Below are 20,753 nucleotides of genomic sequence, written 5' to 3'. Positions count from 1 at the left end.
CACCTCTTAACATCCTTTGATACTAAATAAATGAATGCCAGGACTCTGCAGTCAAATTCATCTTGTTGCCTCTCTTCTCAATCAAGATCTCTTCCAACTCTGCTTCTTAGCAGAATCTGGGATTCTGTGGTACTGTAGGAGAGTGTCTTATTGGCCTGAGTTACCACACCTTACACTATTTGAGCACTATAATGAACTACACTAGTCTGATTTTTAATCACATGTAATAGTTGACCATCAATTTTAGCTGGTTTTGAGTTCTCTATCACAGTTAATTTCAAGATTGCATGATATTTTGTACTGGATCGACCAGTTAGATGTGGCGATATGATGGGGGTTTGTGTGATTGTGTGAGGTAAGGAAAGAGAGAAAGACTAGTCTCAGACATTATCTTGAATATAACTGTGTGAGAAAATAGCTGGAGTTAGGTATTTCTACCTTTTGATTGCTCAGAAATACCCTTTGGAATCATTACTAAACTAAATTACTCTTGTGTTCAGGTTATTGGAACAAAGTCTGGATATTCAATGGATGCTCTACATTTAATGATGTTGAGATGAGTGATTACTGTCTAATGTTTATGTGATGATATGGCTATTAATAATGCAGGAGAAAATAATGTATTCTGATCTTTTTTTTTAGGTTTTAGGTATAGAGCATCCAGATGTGGCTAAACAGTTGAACAACTTAGCACTTTTATGTCAAAATCAAGGAAAGTATGAAGAAGTTGAGCATTACTACCGAAGAGCTCTAGTGATATATGAAAAAACACTTGGACCTGATGATCCAAATGTTGCAAAAACTAAAAATAATCTCGTAAGTAGTGCAGTGTTGCTTTGATCAGTTTATAAAGGTCATTTAAATGTTTATGACTCTATGCTTGAATAATTATGGTATAAAAATCTAATAGAGAAATTTAGTTTATAGATTTGGCATTGGGGGAAAAAAAGTTCACCCCATTCCAATTTAACATTAGGTGTGGTAAATAGTTTACTATTTATTGAAAAACAGTAAAACCTTTTGATTGGTTTTCTTTTTCACTATGTTTTTTTTAATAAATTCAAAATAATTTTTTTTTTAATCTAGAGGTCTTAGTTTGAATGAGAATACATTGCACTGGTTGCAAGTGTTGCGTGATACTATATTAAAACCTCATTAAAAGCATGATTTATCCTCATATTGATCTCGTTCTCTTCATCTCATCAGCAGATGGATTCCATTGTTCCCTCTATGTTATATACAGTAAAACTTCAATTAACTGTCAACATTCTGAGCAGGGCTGTGGCGGATAACTAAATAGACAGATAACAGAAATCTCTTAATGTATATGTACCGAAACGTGATTTCACTGCATGCTTAGGACGAAAATGGAAATAAAATCCTTTAAAAGTGTAAAGTAATACATACATATTGTATTTAATTTTACACAAAACAATCAATATAAACTTTAATATAAGGTCAGACCAGGCAGTGGCGACATTGAAAATAGCTTCCTTCATGTCGTATCTCTCGCAAAATTTTTCAAAAAAAAAGCATGAATCATTAAGTCAAAATGTACAAATTAATTAGTCATATAAGTACAATTGTGTTTAGTTATCATGTCATTTGTCTCAAATTGTCTCAAATGACATCTCTCTAATATAATAGGATTAAATTTGAAAAAAAAATTGTGTTAAAAATAAAAAAATTAATAATTAATAAAAAAATTAAATTTAAATGACTTTTTTCCTCTAAGGTTTACATTTTCTTTCCTATTTATAATCTGCATTTTTTTGTGAGCATTTTAGTGAAAATTTATTTTCAATGTATTGAAAATCTGCAAAGTTATGATAAATTTTCATAAATAATATTGCTTGAATGGTTAGCCTTAGTGACATCATTTGTGAGGTTAGAAAACATTTTTTTTCTTAAAAAGTTTTTGAGATATGTACATGAAATTTTGCATGGTCAACAAGGATGGTAGAAGTAATAAACAAAAAATAATAATTGGAATCTGGGATGATGCGTTGCATTTCAGTATCTAGTTGAATGATTTGAAATCGGAGCGTCCACAGTCTTATTTCGATGAATTTTGTGTTGCGAGCCAGAATAAATACATTAACGGTCAAAAAACCATTATTTTTTTTCTCCAGTATTTTACTTCATATATTTAGGAGAAATTTAAAATAAAAGTTGTTTTGGTAACTGCTGTGCCTCTGGTCTAAAAATACGTTAGAAAAATTGTATTTTTTCTAACGAAAAATTCCACAAAAATAAAGTTTACATAATTTGTTTGCATGTAAATTTCAAATGTAAGCGTATGAATTATTTTTATTCATATTCTGTATGCTTTTGTGAACATTTTGGTGAAAATTTCACTTGAATATATTGAAAATTGAAAACGTTACGATTTATTTTCTCAAACAATGCCACTTAAAAATTGAGCGTCGGAAAAGTCATCTGCATCATTTTTTGATAAATTTCAACATTTTTTTCTCAAAAAGTTTTAGAGATATGCAAATAATATTTCACACGGTTAATAAGGATGGTAAAAGCAACAAAAATAAAGAAAAAATCATTTAAATCTGAGTCTATGGGTGTCATGGCCGGGTGTGGAATGACCCTTCATCAACTCAGCCAGTTCTGATATGAAATAGCTGTTGGTGGTTCTTCAGGTGCAGTGATAGACCATTGATGAAAGAAGCTTATTCCAGGAGGAGGAAAGCATTAGTGGCTGCTGGTGGAACTTCTATATGGCTCACAAATTTGAATTTGCCAACTGGAACACTTTCTGTTGATCAGTATTCAGATAATCAATGCTCTACTGTAAATAGCTATATTTTTCTTACTTTGTGTGATTACGCAAATAAAATAAAATTTCTTCATTAGGAAATGTTGGCATTAAAGCAGACTCCTTGGCAAAACATGAAAAAACCAAAGATCATCAGTTTTCTCTCACATCTCAAAATTCCAGTGATAAAATGGGATGGAATAAATCAGTTGCTGCTGTTCATTCCAAGGAGAAAAAGGCCATTTCAGCAATGAACATTGTCTACTTCCAAATGAAAGAAAATTTACCAATGTGCAAATTTTCTTCCTTATAACACTTGTGCATTGATTTGGGTGTGCATGATTTAGGAAATTTAAATGTTGATGAGCACACACATTATGAAAATCATAAAAGTACCATTGATATGCGAGGTGCCATTTCACAGTCAATTCAAAATGATATAGGGTCCAAAATAAAACGAAGCCCTTGGTACTCAATTATGGTGGATGAAAGAACAGATGTATCTGTAATACAGTGTATGATTGTATACATCAAATACATAACTGAAAGTAATGTGGGAAACAAAGTTTGACCACTTCTTTCTTGAAATTGATTTAGCTTCCTGGATGCACAGCAAATGACTTGTACAAAGAGTTGTGCAATACCTTAGAAGAAATTGGTCTGCAGAAGAAAAAAATTTGTGGGGTAGCTGCAGATGGGGTGCTAATATATGACAGGTGTTAGATCTGGATTCACCACCCTATTAAAAAATTATGTCAAACATTGTGTCGCAGTTCATTGCATTGCACATAGGCTAGCATTAGCTAGCTCACAAGCAGCTGTCAGAATTAGCTATTTATTGAATTATCAAGATATTTTGAATCGCATACACAAGTACTTTAGCCAATCACCTAAACGTACCAGGATACTTGATGCAGTGTATGAAATCCTGGATACTGAAAAAAAATAAATTCACTCAAGTATATCAGCAACAAGGTGGTTATCTCTGTATCAGTCTGTTGAACCTGTAAGAAAGAACTAGTTGGCACAAGAAGACGCAGTGCTGTTGAGCAAGGTCTACTGAAAGCAGATTGATGTGAAAAATTGATGTGACTGCTTTTATGTCCAATGTGGTGTTAGTACTAAACAAATTATGTTTAGCATTTCAGAAGCAAAATATTGATTTTAGTTTCGTCAAATGCCAAATTGACACCACCATCAAAAGCTTGGATGATGTTTCATCTAATGGCGGAGAAAGATTTCAGGCGTTTATTATGGAGAAGGTACCTGAAGAAGTGATTGATTTTGTGTATATGAATCATACAATCCATTATAGCACAAAAGAATGTGATGTGTTTGAAAAAGTAAAAGAAAGTTACATCACGAATCTTCTGGAAAACCTGAAAGAACGTTTCCAGGAATGTGACAAGTTGAAACTTTTCGGTATATTCATACCGCAAAACCTTCCATTGCCGACTGATCCAACTTTCGAAAGTTATGGTAAAGAAGAAGTTAAAATAATTTTTGATCACCGGTGTTTGGAAGAATCAAACGGTTTAACTGAAATGTTAGCAGAATGGAAACTACTGAAAAGTTTGCTGAGCACCCGCTGTAGAGAAATGACTTAAGAGGGTGTTGTAGATTTTATTCACAAGAATGAGTTGCAGCGAATGTATCCTGTTTTGTGTAATATGGTGCATTTTGCAGCAATTTTACCACTGCACAGTCAGAGATGCCATTGACGCGCTATAACGTATCAAATACCCGGAATTTCGGAAAAGGACACATAATAATTTTGTTCACGCGTCCGTTTTTCCTAGTTCTAAGAAGAAGAAAAAGTAGAAAAATCTCCCCAACTATTTTTTTTTTCCCGTCTACCATGATCGTGCAACCTTAAAAAAGTTGTTTTACTACTTTGTACACTGTACTGTATTGATATACTCGTGGGTTGTTGAAGAAGATGAGGGATATTTAGTTGCTTCCCTGAATGAAGGGCCGTGTAGTTGTCAAATTTTAGAGTTTTTATTCCTCTGAAGATTTTCTCGCTTCCAGTCACATACCAGAAATTACGGTACTTTCACGGCTGTCTGCCGGCATTCAAAGACAGCGTCTATACGGCGTAAATTTGCCTTGGTCCGACAATATTGCGAATGCACATTTTTTTAAAGAAATCATAAAAGATCGGAATACCCATTCAAATTGTAAAACTTTCCCAAGATCGTGGGAAAAAACCAGAATGTATAAAAACTCGACCTTGAATATCTGCAATTTTGTCATCTAACTGCAATGTGGTAGTCACCATTTCTGATCACGAAAATCACGAGTGTGCATGCGAAATTGCTTTTGAAGGGCCGAAAGGATCTAATTTTTCACAGAAACTTTGGGTCACTAACAAAAACAATTTTTAAAACAAACATTTTTCGAAAACAATTTTAAATTAACAGATATTGGAATAAAATAATTTCTTTTATACTATTTTAATTCCCTACAAAATTATTTTTCATTTTTGTTCTTTGTGGGGAAAGAGGTCCCTTATAACCCCCGCCCTCTCCAAATTTAGCTTTTGGTAAAAATCCGGGTATGGAAAGGTACCGCGATTGCGCAATGGTAACTAAATAAAAATGTGATTTTCTTAGGTTTTCAAATTTTGAGTTAGCTATAGCTATATATTCCTTTGAAAAAACTTCTGGTTGCCACGGCGATCATACAGACCTACAACACAAATAGGTATACATTAAACTTTAAATGCACACATTACCAGTTTGGAAGATAGATGCAGGACCGCAATTGGGAGGGGGGAGGGACAGGCGGATCTTGTGTCACGGGCTCTGGACTAGAGGGGGGAGGCACCAAATTCACCATTTATAACTGCTTCTTCTACATTACATCGGTGTGCCAAAATGTGTGCTTGTGCCATTTGAGAAAGTATCTAGTTGCGGCGCTAGATAGATGGCACTGTAACGTGACGGGCGCACCCCTTAATTATCATTAATTGGGTCCCATGGTTTGTGGATGGAAACCATGCAGGGTCATCATCAAAGTTAGAGATTATGATGGCAATATTTTGCATTGAGAAATAATGTTTTGCAAGCATAATTATGTTTTTACAATATTTTACCGTCACACCTTCAGTGGGCCTAGCACCATCTCATGGTTTATAATTTCATGAGTTTTTACAATCCAAAATAGGCCTAATGTTGCGGACCCTGGCCAGGTCTTTGTTCATTGTTTTTGTGTTGCCAGATGCCGACTACCATAGTTGTACAATATTATTCTAAGTTCTTGTGAATATGCAAATTTATTTGTCAAATTTTACATTGATTCTAGTGCCGCCGAATCTCGATATGGATTGATTCCAGTAATAAGTAAGATGGGGAATTTTCCCTTATATGCCGGTAGTGTGGAGTGAACAGACACATTGGTCCTTGGACGTTGATCATTACATTTCATTTCACCTGTGATCTTTTCATCCCACCTTATTCCGGAAAGCCATGAGTTGATAATCTATCACGGTCCCGAGGCACCGTTCGATCCGTTGATCGTTGTATTTCATTTCACTTGTGATGTTTTCATCCTAACTCGTTCCGAAAGCCATGAGTTGATAATTTATCTGGGTGGCACCATTCGATCCATTGATCAAGCTCTTCATCTTCTAGTCAAAAATCACTCTGACTGTGTTCAAGTCTCTGTGATGTCGGCTCTCGTCTATGATGGGATATTTGTCGGGTTCGTCATCACCTTGGATGCGTGATGCTGTTCCTATGGAGCTTTCCTTTCACCTGGAGATTGATCGGACAGATCAATCAAGAAGTGAACTGTTCATTCTTGTGACAGTGACATCCCGAAGGGTGTAATCGATGGACCGATTGGGTGAGAACGTTTCGAATCTGTGATATATTAATGTTAACACTCTAGAGGAAATTTACCAATGCATGTTGTGCAGACTTAAAATGTTTTGTTGTAAAATCTAAAAATTAACGCTGTAATAAAAGTTTTGAGTAAATGAAATAGTTGTCATATCATTATTGTAATCTGTCTGGCAAACCTATATTGGGGAAAGATAAAAAAAATGGAATTCGGAATGTAACGATAGCATGGCAAAGTTCATTACAGCATCACCTACTGAACACAAAACACTCCAAATGCTGGGCGCACACACACATAAGCACACTGTTAAGTTTCTCCAACACAAATCTCACATATCTCCCATATTCTGGTGTGACAATATGTGGCAGTTAAATGGCAACAGATCAGAGTGGTGGACCATCAGGGAGGGAAAATAAAATCATTTTACCAGGAAAACCAACGTATGAATAGGGAATCAGAAGATAAGTGTCTGTAGTGACCTTATATTCTTTGAATAGTGACAAACATAAACAGAAATTTATTAATAAAAAATTAGAATAAGAACGTAAACATGAGACAACGATCCTACTCGATCGCTTTCACACACCCTTCTCCCTCTCCGTTTATTTTCGAATATCCACTTTTGTTTTTGTAACCTCCCGTCTCCTGAGGCTTTTCTTCTTCTTGTGCTCTGGAGCCTTATACCATATTGTTATGTCAAGGATTTAACTGAGAGACGTGCATACAGAACACACTACAGTGTCTGAGAGAAGAGAAAGAGAGCCTAATTTGCTTTAAATTTGATCAGAAGATATTGAAAGTGCTAAGATTTTTTTAACAAAATGAAAAATCAATCAGAAGGGAATTTATAGATTGATTTATTAGTAAATATATATATATGTGTGACCCCCAAAGCAGAATGTTTAGCACTGTTCTGCGACGAGCCCTCGGCTGACTGGAAATGTTCTGCGGTAAAAATCCCCATACATGTAATGGTGTTTTTTGCACTTTTTCTTAAAATTCTTCCGAACTGTTCTGCAGTAGTGCTAATTGTTCTGCGACATGCGTCACAGATTTTGGCACATTCTGCTTTGGGGTGGGACGCCAACTGTTAATTAAAGTGGATCCTGTTTATAACGTTTTTCAAAAACCGTCATAAAAAACGTAAATAGGAAAAACTTTAAATGGGAAGTCTTAATGAGAATTACTTATTGTTAAGACCACGAAAATGAGTTGTACTAAGTGGAAAAATTTGTAAATGAGAGAAACGTCATAAGTGGGATCAACTGTATATTTGTTTTAGATTTATTACATGTGTGGAATTCCATACGTTAAACTCTCAGTGCTAATGAGCTTCTTTGCAAGCTTTTCCTACTAGTAGACAATGAAAGTAAATGAACCTTTTTTTGGATAGAACATGTTTTTAGAAATGAATTATACTTGATTCACAGATACCTTCTACCCAGAACATGGCCCACTGCTATTAAATAAATATATTAAAATATATTATATATTAAATAAATACTAATATTTCTGTTTTATTGATCATTATGTAAACTGATTAAATCAACAACTTTGTGATGTAAGGAAACAGAGCTAAAGTGCCCCCCCCCCCTTGACTATGCACTATACATTTCAGGTGCACTGTAATTCATCAATAAAGTCTACTGTCACATTTCAACACCATCTGGAAAAAGGTCCAACATCCCCCTGGGACTGGTTTTACTAATGAATAGGTCATTATTGGAGCCATGACCCCACAAAGGTGGGGCTGGGATCAGAGTTCTGGTATCGGGGCCCAAGATAATTCCCATCATTTTTTTTCCATGTTATAAATTCACTACAGTGACGGCCTGGCCAAGAGCCTGGTCTCGGAGTCATGCAGCAGGATGTGGGTGGGTAGGGGCATGATTTTAGCATCACTGCTCCTTCACCTATGGCTATGTCCTTATTTTGTGTTGTTTTTTATACATAATGACAGTCATTATCATCACCGTATGTAGTGGTTGTCAAACTTTTGTCACTCGTGGCTCCCTTTACCCTGGGTTTATCTGCGGTTTTCAGGAAAAATGTAGTAGCTATTGTGCATATTCTTTATGATTAGAACCACTAGTGAATAGACGCAATCATCAATGGTCAACAGCTTGTCGTGATGCTCCTAGAGATTGGTGACGTTCAAGACCCACGATGCACACTTTGTGGAACACAGCTGTAATGGAAACATTTCGTAATGAATTCTTGCAAGTTCATGAATTATTCAAACCCAACGATAACATCTGTGTGGAAGTCCGAAAATATGAATTAGACGAGAAATGTTGAATTTTCGGGTTAGAAAGTCATTTATCGAAAGTGTTTGTGCAGAAACGGGTGATAATCCTTTGGTTGAAACATACAGATCAATTTCATCCACCTCGTTGGGCAATTTGCCTGTTGTTGCCTTTGTGTTTGTATTTTTAATTTTGATGATGTCCGAAAGGAAATGAAACTAATGCGGAAGAAGATGTTTGTTGAATCCACACCTTAAGTACAATAATGTATTTTTTCCTTCAAAATTTTGATGTTACTAAATCCTCTTATATCGACCGATTTTCATGACTTAAGCACCTGGTGCTACCATCTACTCATGCTTATCAAGAATGCTATCCATATCTACAGTGATTATGGCAATATAGGCAATAAAAGAGAAAATTTTGTACTACAGTCGACGCTCGATATAATGACCCCTTCGTCACATTGAAAATGGATGTTATATTTAGAGCAATGGCGTAGCGAGAGGAGGGAGACTTGGTGGTGTGGTCCCCCCACCCGAAATGTGAGAAAATGACTGAAAAAAGGGGAACAAATGGCTAAATCTATTGATATATCACTTTGCCACCCCCCTTCTGAAATACAAGTGGTCCTCCTCTGAACGAGTTTCTGGCTACTGGCCTGATTGGGAGGGTCGTTATATAAGTAAAATATATATGATAGTTGTTCCAGGAACATATTTGGAACTTATCCTACCAGTTATTGTAATAGAATGTTTGCTATAACGAGCATCAGCTGTATCTCCAAAAACCCCCTTCCGAAATACAAGTGGTCCACTCCGAACAAGTTTCTGGCTACTGGCCTGATTGGGAGGGTAGTTATATAAGTAAAATATATATGATAGTCATTCCAGGAACATATTTGGAACTTATCCTACCAGTTATTGTAATAGAATGGTCGCTATAACGAGCATCAGCTGTATCTCCAAAAACAAGCATCATTTCTTCTCTGAATATTCCGAGGAATATATGGATAAGGAATACACACACACACGCTTCTTCACCATTGTGCGATAGCATTTTCTTCTTGTGAAGGCATCGGTATAATAAAAAATTTATTTTTTTGACTTGAAAACTTTGATGGTGACTCACGTATGTTTTTTTTGAAGGAAAATAATGCATTTTTGCACGACCTTTTAAGATTAATTCAACTTAATTCTAAATCAACTCATTATTAACTACGGTAGTATATTAATAGGATTACTCAATGATATATAATTATATTATTGACCATATCTCTCTCAAATAATTTTTCTATTTTTTTTTTAAGTTTAATTAGTATAATTTCATCTGAATTTTTTTTTTTATGTTTGAGCTGAAAGTATAAATTCGTTGCAATCTAACAAGATTTCTGATGTGTATATAAAACAAATCCAATGAGATTCATTCAGAATTATATGTAAAAGAAAATAATCAGTTGCAATGATTTTTACCCTGTTGATGCTTGCCAGTTTTAGTCAATAAAGGAGTGAGAATCCTGTGTTTGAAATTATGCAAAATTTCATTTTCTTAAAATATGGACCTAAATAATATCATAAGAACATTCTTGATTTGGAAGATAAACGACAGATAGCCAAAGCCCAACTTAGACATGAGGAGGTCCTAGGCAAGGACCTCCTCATGTCTAAGTCAGGAATTTGGGCCTCTGTGAGTCCAAATATTTTGGTTATCTAGTGAATAATGCCTGGATAGAAAATTAACAAAATAAAATATTAGATGTCTTCTGTTTTTGTTCATTATTTTGTTACATTGCTTGGCAAAACTTCATTTTCTCCTGTGGAACCATTCACACCCAAAATAACAATAGAAAATAAAATAACACAATAAAAAAAAATACTCGATCGAATTAGTTTCAGAATTTACTAAGAATAACACAAACAAAAATAAATGTCTCACAAGCGGCTTGATTGAAAATTTCAATAACTAATTTATTTGAATGATTAAATTTTGATTTTTTTTCATAAATATTATTGCTGAACATTTGGAGTTAAAAACATATATTTGTTATATGTGTTGTTGCTAATCAAAATGAATTATATGTATCACATTTTTTACTCACGGTGACCAATTTTGCATATATGAGAAAAGTAGGCCGTGGTCAGAATGCCCACATGAATGACACACTTGATTCAAACCACGGCGTCTGACTTGAAGCAATGTATTTTTTTAATGTGCTTAATATTTGGTTATCAACCCAAGTGGGGTCCTCAGTCAGCATTGATAGTTTTTGTATTCATCCTTTGAAGACAGCACCCATTGTGTGTCAAAACACTTCAGAAATTCATGTCTTTTTCCTCCTTATTTGCCTTCATCGTTGGTTACTTCTTTGATTTACCAGGGATAAGATTATTACTATTATAAATTGTCAACCTGTTTAATTACAAACGTATGAGATTGGTAAAAATCCAGTAGTCAGTTCAAAGACAAAACTAAAATAATTTTTTGGCAGTATTCCGGTGATTAAAAAACAGCAAGATAGCTGGGATTCGTGCTCCATCGGAATCGATATCCGATAAGGGAAAAAGCCAATAAAGCAACAACAGATTGACAGGTAAATTTGGTTGCCGACCCATGCTTCAGAAAGAGTGAACACGATTATGTATCAAGCGCATTACAACAACACTAATTCTGATTGAATAGTCATGTGTGCATATCTCTAAGACAGTCACTATCACCGAGTATGTTGCATCAATTGCTTTTTTTTCTTTTTTTTAAATATTTCAAATTGAGCAGGTTCAAGTGGCTTAGCTTTAACTTTAGTAATAAGGATTGACTGAGTTTTATAATCAATGAAAGTTTATGCACTCACCGAAACTCAACTCATAACCACTTTACTTTATGTGAAATTTCTACATGTGAAAATAGAATTCTCAAGTCCAATATGCGTTGGTGGGAATAAATAATTTCGTGTAAAATAAAATTTCCGGGTATGCGATTTCATAAGAAGAGGATAACACATGTTAAATGTGGTTTAAATTGTTTCAGGAATGTGTGAGGTGCAGTTGACAATAAGATGGAAAGGTGATTAAAAGAATAAAAATATCAAATTTCAATATTTTTTTCAATTCTTAACAGTAACAATAATCATATTTACAAGAAAAATTGACAGAAATAGCATTAAAAGGGTCTGAAGTTCAAATTTGAAGATGGCTATAAATTGTTCTGATTGCAAAAGCAAATACTGTACCTAAACTTTATGGGATCTCCTGTGGAACCTCCCATTATGGACACTCCCCGTTAGCGGACACCTCCCGTTACCTGACACTTCTTTAATTACATCAACAGGACTCCAGATATGCAAGTGATTATTTTATTATCCATTAACATACAATCCTTGTTAGCTGAGAAAATTTTTGGTCCTGTGAGTGTCCGTTATTGACAGGTTTTAATGTTGCACAGAATTTTTCAGATGAGAGCTGTTTCAATGCAGTCACAAATCTTTTGACAAAAATCAAAATGAACTACAAATATCCAATAGAGGGGATTTGTGGATGCTGCTTAGTAAGATAGTCAAGCAGTAACTGAAACACCACCTATAGAACAAGTCCTCTACACAAAACTCGTCACGTCACTGAAGAAGGTCATTTCACCTGTTGCTATTGGATATAGCAGGCCAATGCATGTGGTATCTTTACCTTTTCTTGCAGTATATCCAATGGCAATAGGAGAAATGGCCTTCTTCATTGATGTCACAAGCTTCGCGCGGATGCCTTGTTTTATAGGTGGTGGTGAATAATGACGATAACATCCGATGCACCCTTCTCATTAGGACTGCTATTTGTCGTTGTCTGTTTCTTTTGAATTTTCATTATTAATAGATATTTTTCAAGTGTGAAGCGAATATTACGTTGACCGCAATCAATGTAAATATGTGCTTATGTTTTGTGGATTATAATTTTACAATTCACAAATTTAATTTTTTTATATTTGTAATGAAGTTTTATGTAATTTTTTGATTGCTTTCAAATTTTTAACCCTTCTTATACTACCCTGTTGCAGGAAAGCATATTGATGTAAAAAATAGAAAATTTGTCACTGCGTCTTTTAATTTTTTATGAGAGTTTTTAACGTCACTTCCAGGGAGGCGATGAGAAAATTTTAATTTGAAAAGGGGCGATGGGCTGAATAAGTTTGAGAAACACTGGTTTAACCATCAAAAATCTAAATGAATGCTTTTGGATAATATTTTGAACACAGTAGGTATATAATGATGAAAAACTTACTTTTTTGGATTATTACAATTTTTTTTTTTTAAAACTATTAAATTATTACAATAATTGAAACTGAAAGTAATTTTAATTTGAAATTAAAATTTTTCAACATAAAAAGAGTCTAGAACAAATAAAATATAATTTTATGGTATATTTATCTAAACTACTCATTACTTTTGTTCAGTGTTGTCAAAATGTTTTTTAACCTGATAGATATGTTAAATAACAAAACGCTTATGTAGATTAAAATGTTTAATATTTTGAATTCTAATTATTGAGAAAAGATCTATTTTTTAATATTTTAAATTTTTGTATCTGCACAAAATCTTATTCTATATAAAAATTCTCATGCAGCATCTATTAATATACTAATTAAACTCATTTTTATTCTCACCCAAAATTGCTTAGCTCAGGTTGCATAAACACAAGAGTTTTAAAGAGTATTTTAAATCAAAGCAGATCTGGCAGGATTTGAAACCCAAAGCATTCTTTTGCACATTTAGATACAGCTTCAATTGGAAAACCATTGCTTCATAAATGGTAGTAAATATACCATATCACAGTCAAACTTAGTTATTTTTATTTTTTTCTCTAAGTATAAGTTATATGAGTTTCGTGAGCTTCATATACAATCAGCAATATGCTAAATTAATAGGACATTTTAGTCCTACAATTTAGTATTTCTATTGCTAGATATATTCTAATGTCATGCACAATAAGGGTATTGTTTCAAGTATCAGTGATTATCTAGATCAGGGGTTCTCAACCGGTGTTCCGCGGAGCCCGATGGCTCCATGTGCACCTCCCAGGGGCTCCACTGCGACTCGAGAAAAATAATATAAATCAGTAAATTTGATGGATAAATAAATAAAAGAGACCTAGAAGGTTCTGCCATAAAAATTATGTACAAAAAAGGACTCCTCGAGTCAAACAGGGCTCTGCAATAGAAATTATATACTGGATAGGGCTCCGCGAGTCAAAAAAGGGCGAGAACTGCTGATCTAGATAATTTAATAACAGAAATCAACATTACACATATGGTGAAAAAGAACATTTTAAACACCTATCTGTTATGAAAAGAATACAACAGATGTTTTTATCTATACTCAAATGATTAAGTGTGATGTTGAAGATGTATTTTAATTAGGATTTTTTAATATAAGAAAATGATACAAAACATCAAGCATCTTTCACATTGCACATGACGTCTTTACGCGCAAACAACATCAACAAAACAATCTCCATTGCTACACATCGCTGGCAAAACACCTCACAAATGTTCGTGTAGTTGTTCTTACAGTTCGGCCATACTGGCATGCATGAATGTCCTTATTCACAATACATTGGATGTGAAAGTAATGCAATACAATGGTAAAGCAATAGATGCATAAGTCAAACACTACTTAAATGCAAAAATGAAACAATACATTAATGCATAAGTAGAACAAAAATACTAAATTAAGTGTGCACACACACACAAATTGCTTTGAAATCAGAAATTATAATATTTTTATCACAAAAATTAGAAACTTTGCTTGGTTTTAATTTATACAAAAATTGCCACGTTTTCAAGACAAATAAAATTTAATTGGTCGAATGGTCGGCGCATTTCGGCTCTTCAATAATAATTGAGACAATGATTGAGAGGAGACAGACGGGTAGTTCGGCTATTGCCCAACACTGTTGGCAACTTTCACATAATTTTGATTTTGATAAAGCTTCAGTTTTTAAAAAAGCAACACATAATTCCAAACTGAATTTTCTCGAGGGATACTTCATCAGAACATGCCAGAATTTCCTCGTTAATGATGGAAGAAACATGCCACCTATTTCGTCAGCCTGGACAAGTTTTATTAACCTCAGTCGAGACAAAATTTTCAACACTTTGCAACAGATGGCTCCCCAATTCACATCCAAAGACCACTCGGATGCAGCAAATACAAAGGCGAACTTTCTGGACGACCAGACGTAAACATCACCCCTCCACGACTAATTCGTGTGAATTCTGAACACAAGGTCCTGATGACGGCTCGCCATTGAAGAGCCGAAACGCGTCGACCAATTAAGTTTTATTTGTCTTGAAAAGGTGGCAATTTTTGTATAAATTATAACATTTTTCCTGTAGTTCATAGTCTGTCAAATATGCTGGCAGTTTTCTCGCTCAACTTGGGCAGTCCACTTCATCCAAATTACAATTAGGATCACAATTGACAGTTTTACCATTAAAACTTCTGAGAAACCCTGTCTTCCAACATTCCAACATGCAAATTACCAGCTTCTGAGGTCATCAGAAAGATATCTTTTTGAAGCCATCTCTTAGCGCTTCAGTAAAAGTTAAAACTCTGTTGCATTAATTTTTTCTACATTGTCTAGTTTAGAGATGTGAGGTGAGAATATTCTTCGAAGAATGAGCTGGATGTAAAAATTGGAGAATAATCGAGAATATTCATTTTTCTTTTAAATAATTTAAATTTTTTTACCAATTTTGTTTATATTGTGAAATATAAATCAGTTTTTATTACCTGAAACATTTACAACAAAACAATTTTTGGTATAATCACTCCCTAATGACAACTTTTAGTTCGAGAATATTCTCCAGGTCATGATGAGAGGTTTTAAAAGTTTGGTTACGAAGATTTTAGAAACCATAAAATTAAAACATTAAAAAATTATTTTAAAATTAGATAAATTTTCAGAAATAAGTTCACAACAAATCAAAGTTGGTTGATAAAGGAGTAATTATGCAATCACCTTCATGCTAAGAAGATACAGAACTGTTGTTTTTTCAATGCACATACACTTAAATTCTATATCACTCACATTTCTTTAAAAGTCGTGTAATTCAGCCCTGTTGGTTTAATTTTCTTGCTTTCAAACTTTAATATTGTGGTCTACAAAGTTCAATATACCCATCTTCTTGACGGGAAGAGAGACAGGGACATTCTCTGGAGAATATTCTCTCAAAGGACAACTATTATAAATTACTAGAGAATATTCTTATCAATAATAATAATTATTATTCTCAAGTTATTTATTGAGATTATTTATTATAATACATGTTATTACATATATTCTTCTTACATATAATACTCTCTGGAAAGATTTTGGTAACTGAAGAATATTATCATCGAGGAGAATATTCTCTGGAAGGACTATTATTAATAACTTCAGAATAATTCTTATTATTTTCTGTAAGAATATTCCCCAGTAATTTATGAAAGTAGTCCTTCCAGAGAATATTCTCAAGGATATTATATGTAACTATATATTATAAATAAGAGGAGAATATTTTCTCATCAAGGACTTATAAGAATATTGTGAAGTTATTTATAATAGTAGTCCTAGCAGAGAATATTCTCAAATATTCTCCTCGATGAGAATATTCTGAAGAATATTTTCCGAAAGGTTATTCTCGAGAATTTTACATCTCTAGTCTAGTTACTCTGCAACAGTGCAAACATTATTTAATTTACATACTTTGAACCCACATATTTGTTTAAAACATAATCATTTTTTTGCCAATTCTTAAACTGATGTTCAAGGTCACATTGTAATAAATTTATGAGTTTTTAAATTTATTTTGCATTTAGAGTAACTATTTTCATCAAAAAGTTTTACTGAGAGAAAAATATATTTTTATTTCATTTTTTCCAGTTTTAAACATATTGCTGCTAGTGTTTTTCCATATTATCAAACACACTTTTTCCAGAGGTAGTAATATTAATAGCTATATGCCTAACCTGTTCTGTGATTTCCCCCTCTGCATTTTCTTTGTACTAGAGATATGACAGTTTTTTCAATTACTTGATCAAGAATTTTGATGGATATATCTTCTTCAAAACCTTAATTCAGCAGCATTGATGTTCTTAGGCATCAGCTTACCTGAAGCAAGGGAAATATAAAGAAGCTGAAATATTGTATAAGCAAGTCCTCACAAGAGCACACGAAAGAGAATTTGGCAGCATTGATGGTATATATTTTTGAATCAATGAGTTTAGTTACATTTTTTACATGTTTTCTTTCATTGCATTTTTATGTTTAAAATCTGAATTTCAGTTAAACTATTGCTTTTTTTTCTGAATTTTAAGACATTATAAGCTATCAGATAGAGAAAAGCGAAAAAGTTATACTCTATAAAATGCACCGTAAGCTAAAACTTCTGCAACACCTTAAAATATTCCGGGCTAGAATTTACACGTGTCAGATGGATGAGTAGTTTTGGTGAAATAAAATTCAGGTTTTACTACTTTGACAGATGGAATTGTTACTGACACTACATGAACCACGAACCTTCTACTGCAGGTGATATTGGGATCTGAAATGGTTTGGCGAGGAAAGTTTTTTTAATGGAAATACTTATATTGATAGTGATAGGCAATTATTGATTTTTAATTTCAGCAGAGAAATTTCATTATCACTGAGTTCTTTTCAGTTTTTATCAAAAGGTTGAGTTTTGCAATATTTACTTTATGTTATTTGTACTGTGCTGACAAGTATGTTTCATAGTGAATGTGCATAGCATTCAAGTCTTATATATGTTATGTATTTTTGAACTATGGATATCATGAAATAAAGTTCTTAATATTGCATTTTAATTTTTTACTCTGTAGTTAAATAAGCTCCACAATATGCAAATAAACTAGGAAATATAATATTTCTTTTAGCTGAGAATAAACCAATTTGGCAAGTAGCTGAAGAAAGAGAAGAAAATAAGTATAACATGAAAGCAAATTATGCACCATATGGCGAATATGGTGGATGGCACAAAGCTGCTAAGGTAGACAGGTATACAAATACTTTATTTCCCTCTTTATGTGGCTTTTTTTCTTTGCTTCAAGTTTGTGACAAATATTTTATCACATCTATTGTGAAACTTTATCTGGCTTCTAGCCATATGGGTAGAGCAGAGCCCCAAAGCAAAATATTCTGAAATTTGTGATGTACATCGCAGAACAATCTGCAAGCATTTTAAGAAAGGTGTAGAAAACACTTATGATTATTTTTACTGCAGAACATTTCCAGTCAGCTGAGGGATCATTGCAGGACAGTGCAAAACATTCTGCTTTGAGGGAACAAGTAATTCTTATATCAAAAGAACAGCGCTTCTCTCATTTTTAATACATACATGCTTTTAAAGTTTTTTTTCTGCGCTGCTGCTAATGTCAACTTCTATTATAGTGAAACTGACTTGTGAGAGAGACTAACCTCTGGATATGGTGAACAAAATTTGTTCACCATAGTGTGTACAATATGATAGTGTATATATAGTGTGTACAATATGAGTACACACGTGTGTTGTGGACATGAAATGCATGAACTTGAATAGAGGAAAGAGAAATATACATATATATAACTGCCAGGCTGAGTCGTCTCTCTCTAAACCTATTTTGGTGAGCAATGTGAGATTAGTTTAAATGGGACTTGTGGTTATCACATTTACACCATTGTTACGGGAAAAATTCTTGTTTAGGTCCTGTTAGTACATGCTATATCTTGCACATGTGATGGTTATGTATTAGTAGTGGCAGTCATGTAGATATGATTTGTGTTGTTGTGTTTATCTATTTCTGTTTTTCCCTTATTTTTACAAAACTTAAAAAAAAGTATTTTATAAATCTGGTGGACAGATTTTTGGTTTTTTGTTGGCGTGTATATATTTGACAAGGCTTGTAATCCTTGCTGCTGTGTTTTTGTTTTTGATTATTTGAGTTGACCATTGTTTTCTATTGTTTTTGGAATATCACTGATGTTGTAATGTGCATCTTGATAAAAGTTGCTGTCCACTAGGGCCGGACAAATCGAAAAAATATTAGGCGCCAGCCAAATTCATTATGAGCAAAGCATGTTTTTCCCTAAGAAAAACAGTCCCGAGTAATGTTTTTTTTACTTTTCTGGGACTTTATGATCCATTCTCATGTTCGAAGACACATCATTACGAAATCAAAAAAAAAATTGTCTCATACTTACACTTCATTTTAGCAATGATGCATATAAAATTTTCTTTGCCACACCTAATTTTCTAGTTGCCCTGGCATCTGGGATTTGTCCAGCCCTGCTATTCACACACACTGATGCTGTTGAAGTACCAAAATGATGTGATTGTGCAAAATAAATTATACCGCTGGCCAAGTGCAGCATCATCTACTTATATACACTGCTCAAAACAATTAGGGGAGCAAGCAAAAAATTGAAGACAACCGTGCGAGACAGCCACGTATTGGCATACAATGGATAGTACACGCGTATCAATGCGCAATACAGAAAAAAGACGTAAAAAAATTTGGAATTAAGCTTTAATTCTTTGAAAATATGGAAAATATGATTTAGGGCAACAATTTGGTTACATGTAAACGATAAAAAAAAGTACTGTTTAGACATGATGCATGAGTTTTAATAGGGTGTGTGGTCTCCTCGAACAGCTAAGACTGCTGCACACCTCTTTGCCATGGATGCGATGAGGTTATCGATCAGACTTTGGGGAATACTGTTCCACTCCTCAAGAAGTGCAATCTGCAAGTCTCAGACAGTAACAGGCGGCCTTGGTCGCGCAGCAATGCGTCGTCCGGGCATGTCCCAAACATGCTCGATTGGATTCAGGTCAGGAGAGCACGCTGGCCATTCCATACGCTGTATTGTTTCAGCTTCAAGCATGTTCTCCACCAGACGAGCTCTATGCGGTTGGGCATTATCATCCTGGAAAACAAAGGAATCTCCAATGTGGAGCGTGGCCGACCTTGCCCTGGTCGATGTCTAACATTTCCTGTTTCTTAGAATCGATTCCACAGCCTTGCAACACTTCTGGCGACTCCAACAGCGTCCGCGACACTACGTTGTGTTTGCCGGGATTCCAGTCTGCCTATAACACGCCATGCCATGGATTCCGGTAAATCACGTTGTTGAGACATCCTCAAGTCACCTTGTCTCAAAAAAAAATACTGCGCAATCGAATTTCACAGTTACGGCAGTAAAACAGACGTTTCTGCAACATCCCGATTTCTGCCCTTATCTCCTTTTTCTGGTTTTTGACATCATGAACTTTGATTTGCATATGAAGTTTTCTTCTTCCGTTTCCTGCTAGGCTTTAAATTATGGATGATTCATTTTATGTTACTTATTGGTATACAGCTTTGCGTAATTTTGCAAAGAAAATTCTACTGCTTCATGCAATGGATCCATACAAATTTTCAAGTCATTCTGACCAGCAGTGATTATTTGTGTTTTCGAATCAGAACTTTAATTATAATCACCCTGTATATAGCTGATTATTTTTCATAAATCACTCAGTACTGTACATTCTAACCGAACATGGTGACCCAGTCCATATTCCTAGGAATTTATAAGAACTGGCCAATTTTGGGATTTTACTACTGTACAGTAGAACCTTGATTAACTGGGGGTAATGTTAAAATAGGTAAAAAAAAAAATCAATATTAAGCCTGGTGGTGATATGCAGTACAAGGTGTGCTGCTTCCTATGAAATGAAAATGTGTATGAGGTAATGCACAACTACTGGTACACTGGTCTTCGTCCTTTAGGAGCTGCTGGTGTCTATGAATTATAAGACCATTTGCGCTTTGCATGACAGTGAAAAAAAAGAAGAGAAAAAGAAACCTGTGAGAGATAATACACCACACATATGTG

The 20,753-nt window shown here is 34.2% G+C and overlaps 1 protein-coding gene across 8 annotated transcripts in view; it reads left to right on the top strand.

The window, feature by feature from the left end:
* Nucleotides 1–20,753, top strand: part of LOC149080555 (kinesin light chain-like) — a 172,264-nt gene that overhangs the window by 68,277 nt on the left and 83,234 nt on the right. For all 8 annotated transcript variants that reach the window (XM_089239669.1, XM_089239663.1, XM_089239662.1 and 5 more), the window contains exons 8-10: nt 643–816; nt 16,983–17,082; nt 17,777–17,897. In XM_089239669.1, the coding sequence (XP_089095795.1) occupies nt 643–816; nt 16,983–17,082; nt 17,777–17,897 (395 nt within the window). The remainder of the gene's footprint in view (nt 1–642; nt 817–16,982; nt 17,083–17,776; nt 17,898–20,753) is intronic.

The sequence above is a fragment of the Pholcus phalangioides genome, unplaced genomic scaffold, assembly GCF_987345545.1.
Source record: "Pholcus phalangioides strain wild (caught in Gottingen) unplaced genomic scaffold, Ppha-v1.0 ptg000011l_1, whole genome shotgun sequence".
Lineage (NCBI taxonomy): Eukaryota > Metazoa > Arthropoda > Arachnida > Araneae > Pholcidae > Pholcus > Pholcus phalangioides.
Note: the sequence above shows the minus strand (reverse complement) of the source record. Positions and strands in the feature narration are given on the sequence as shown.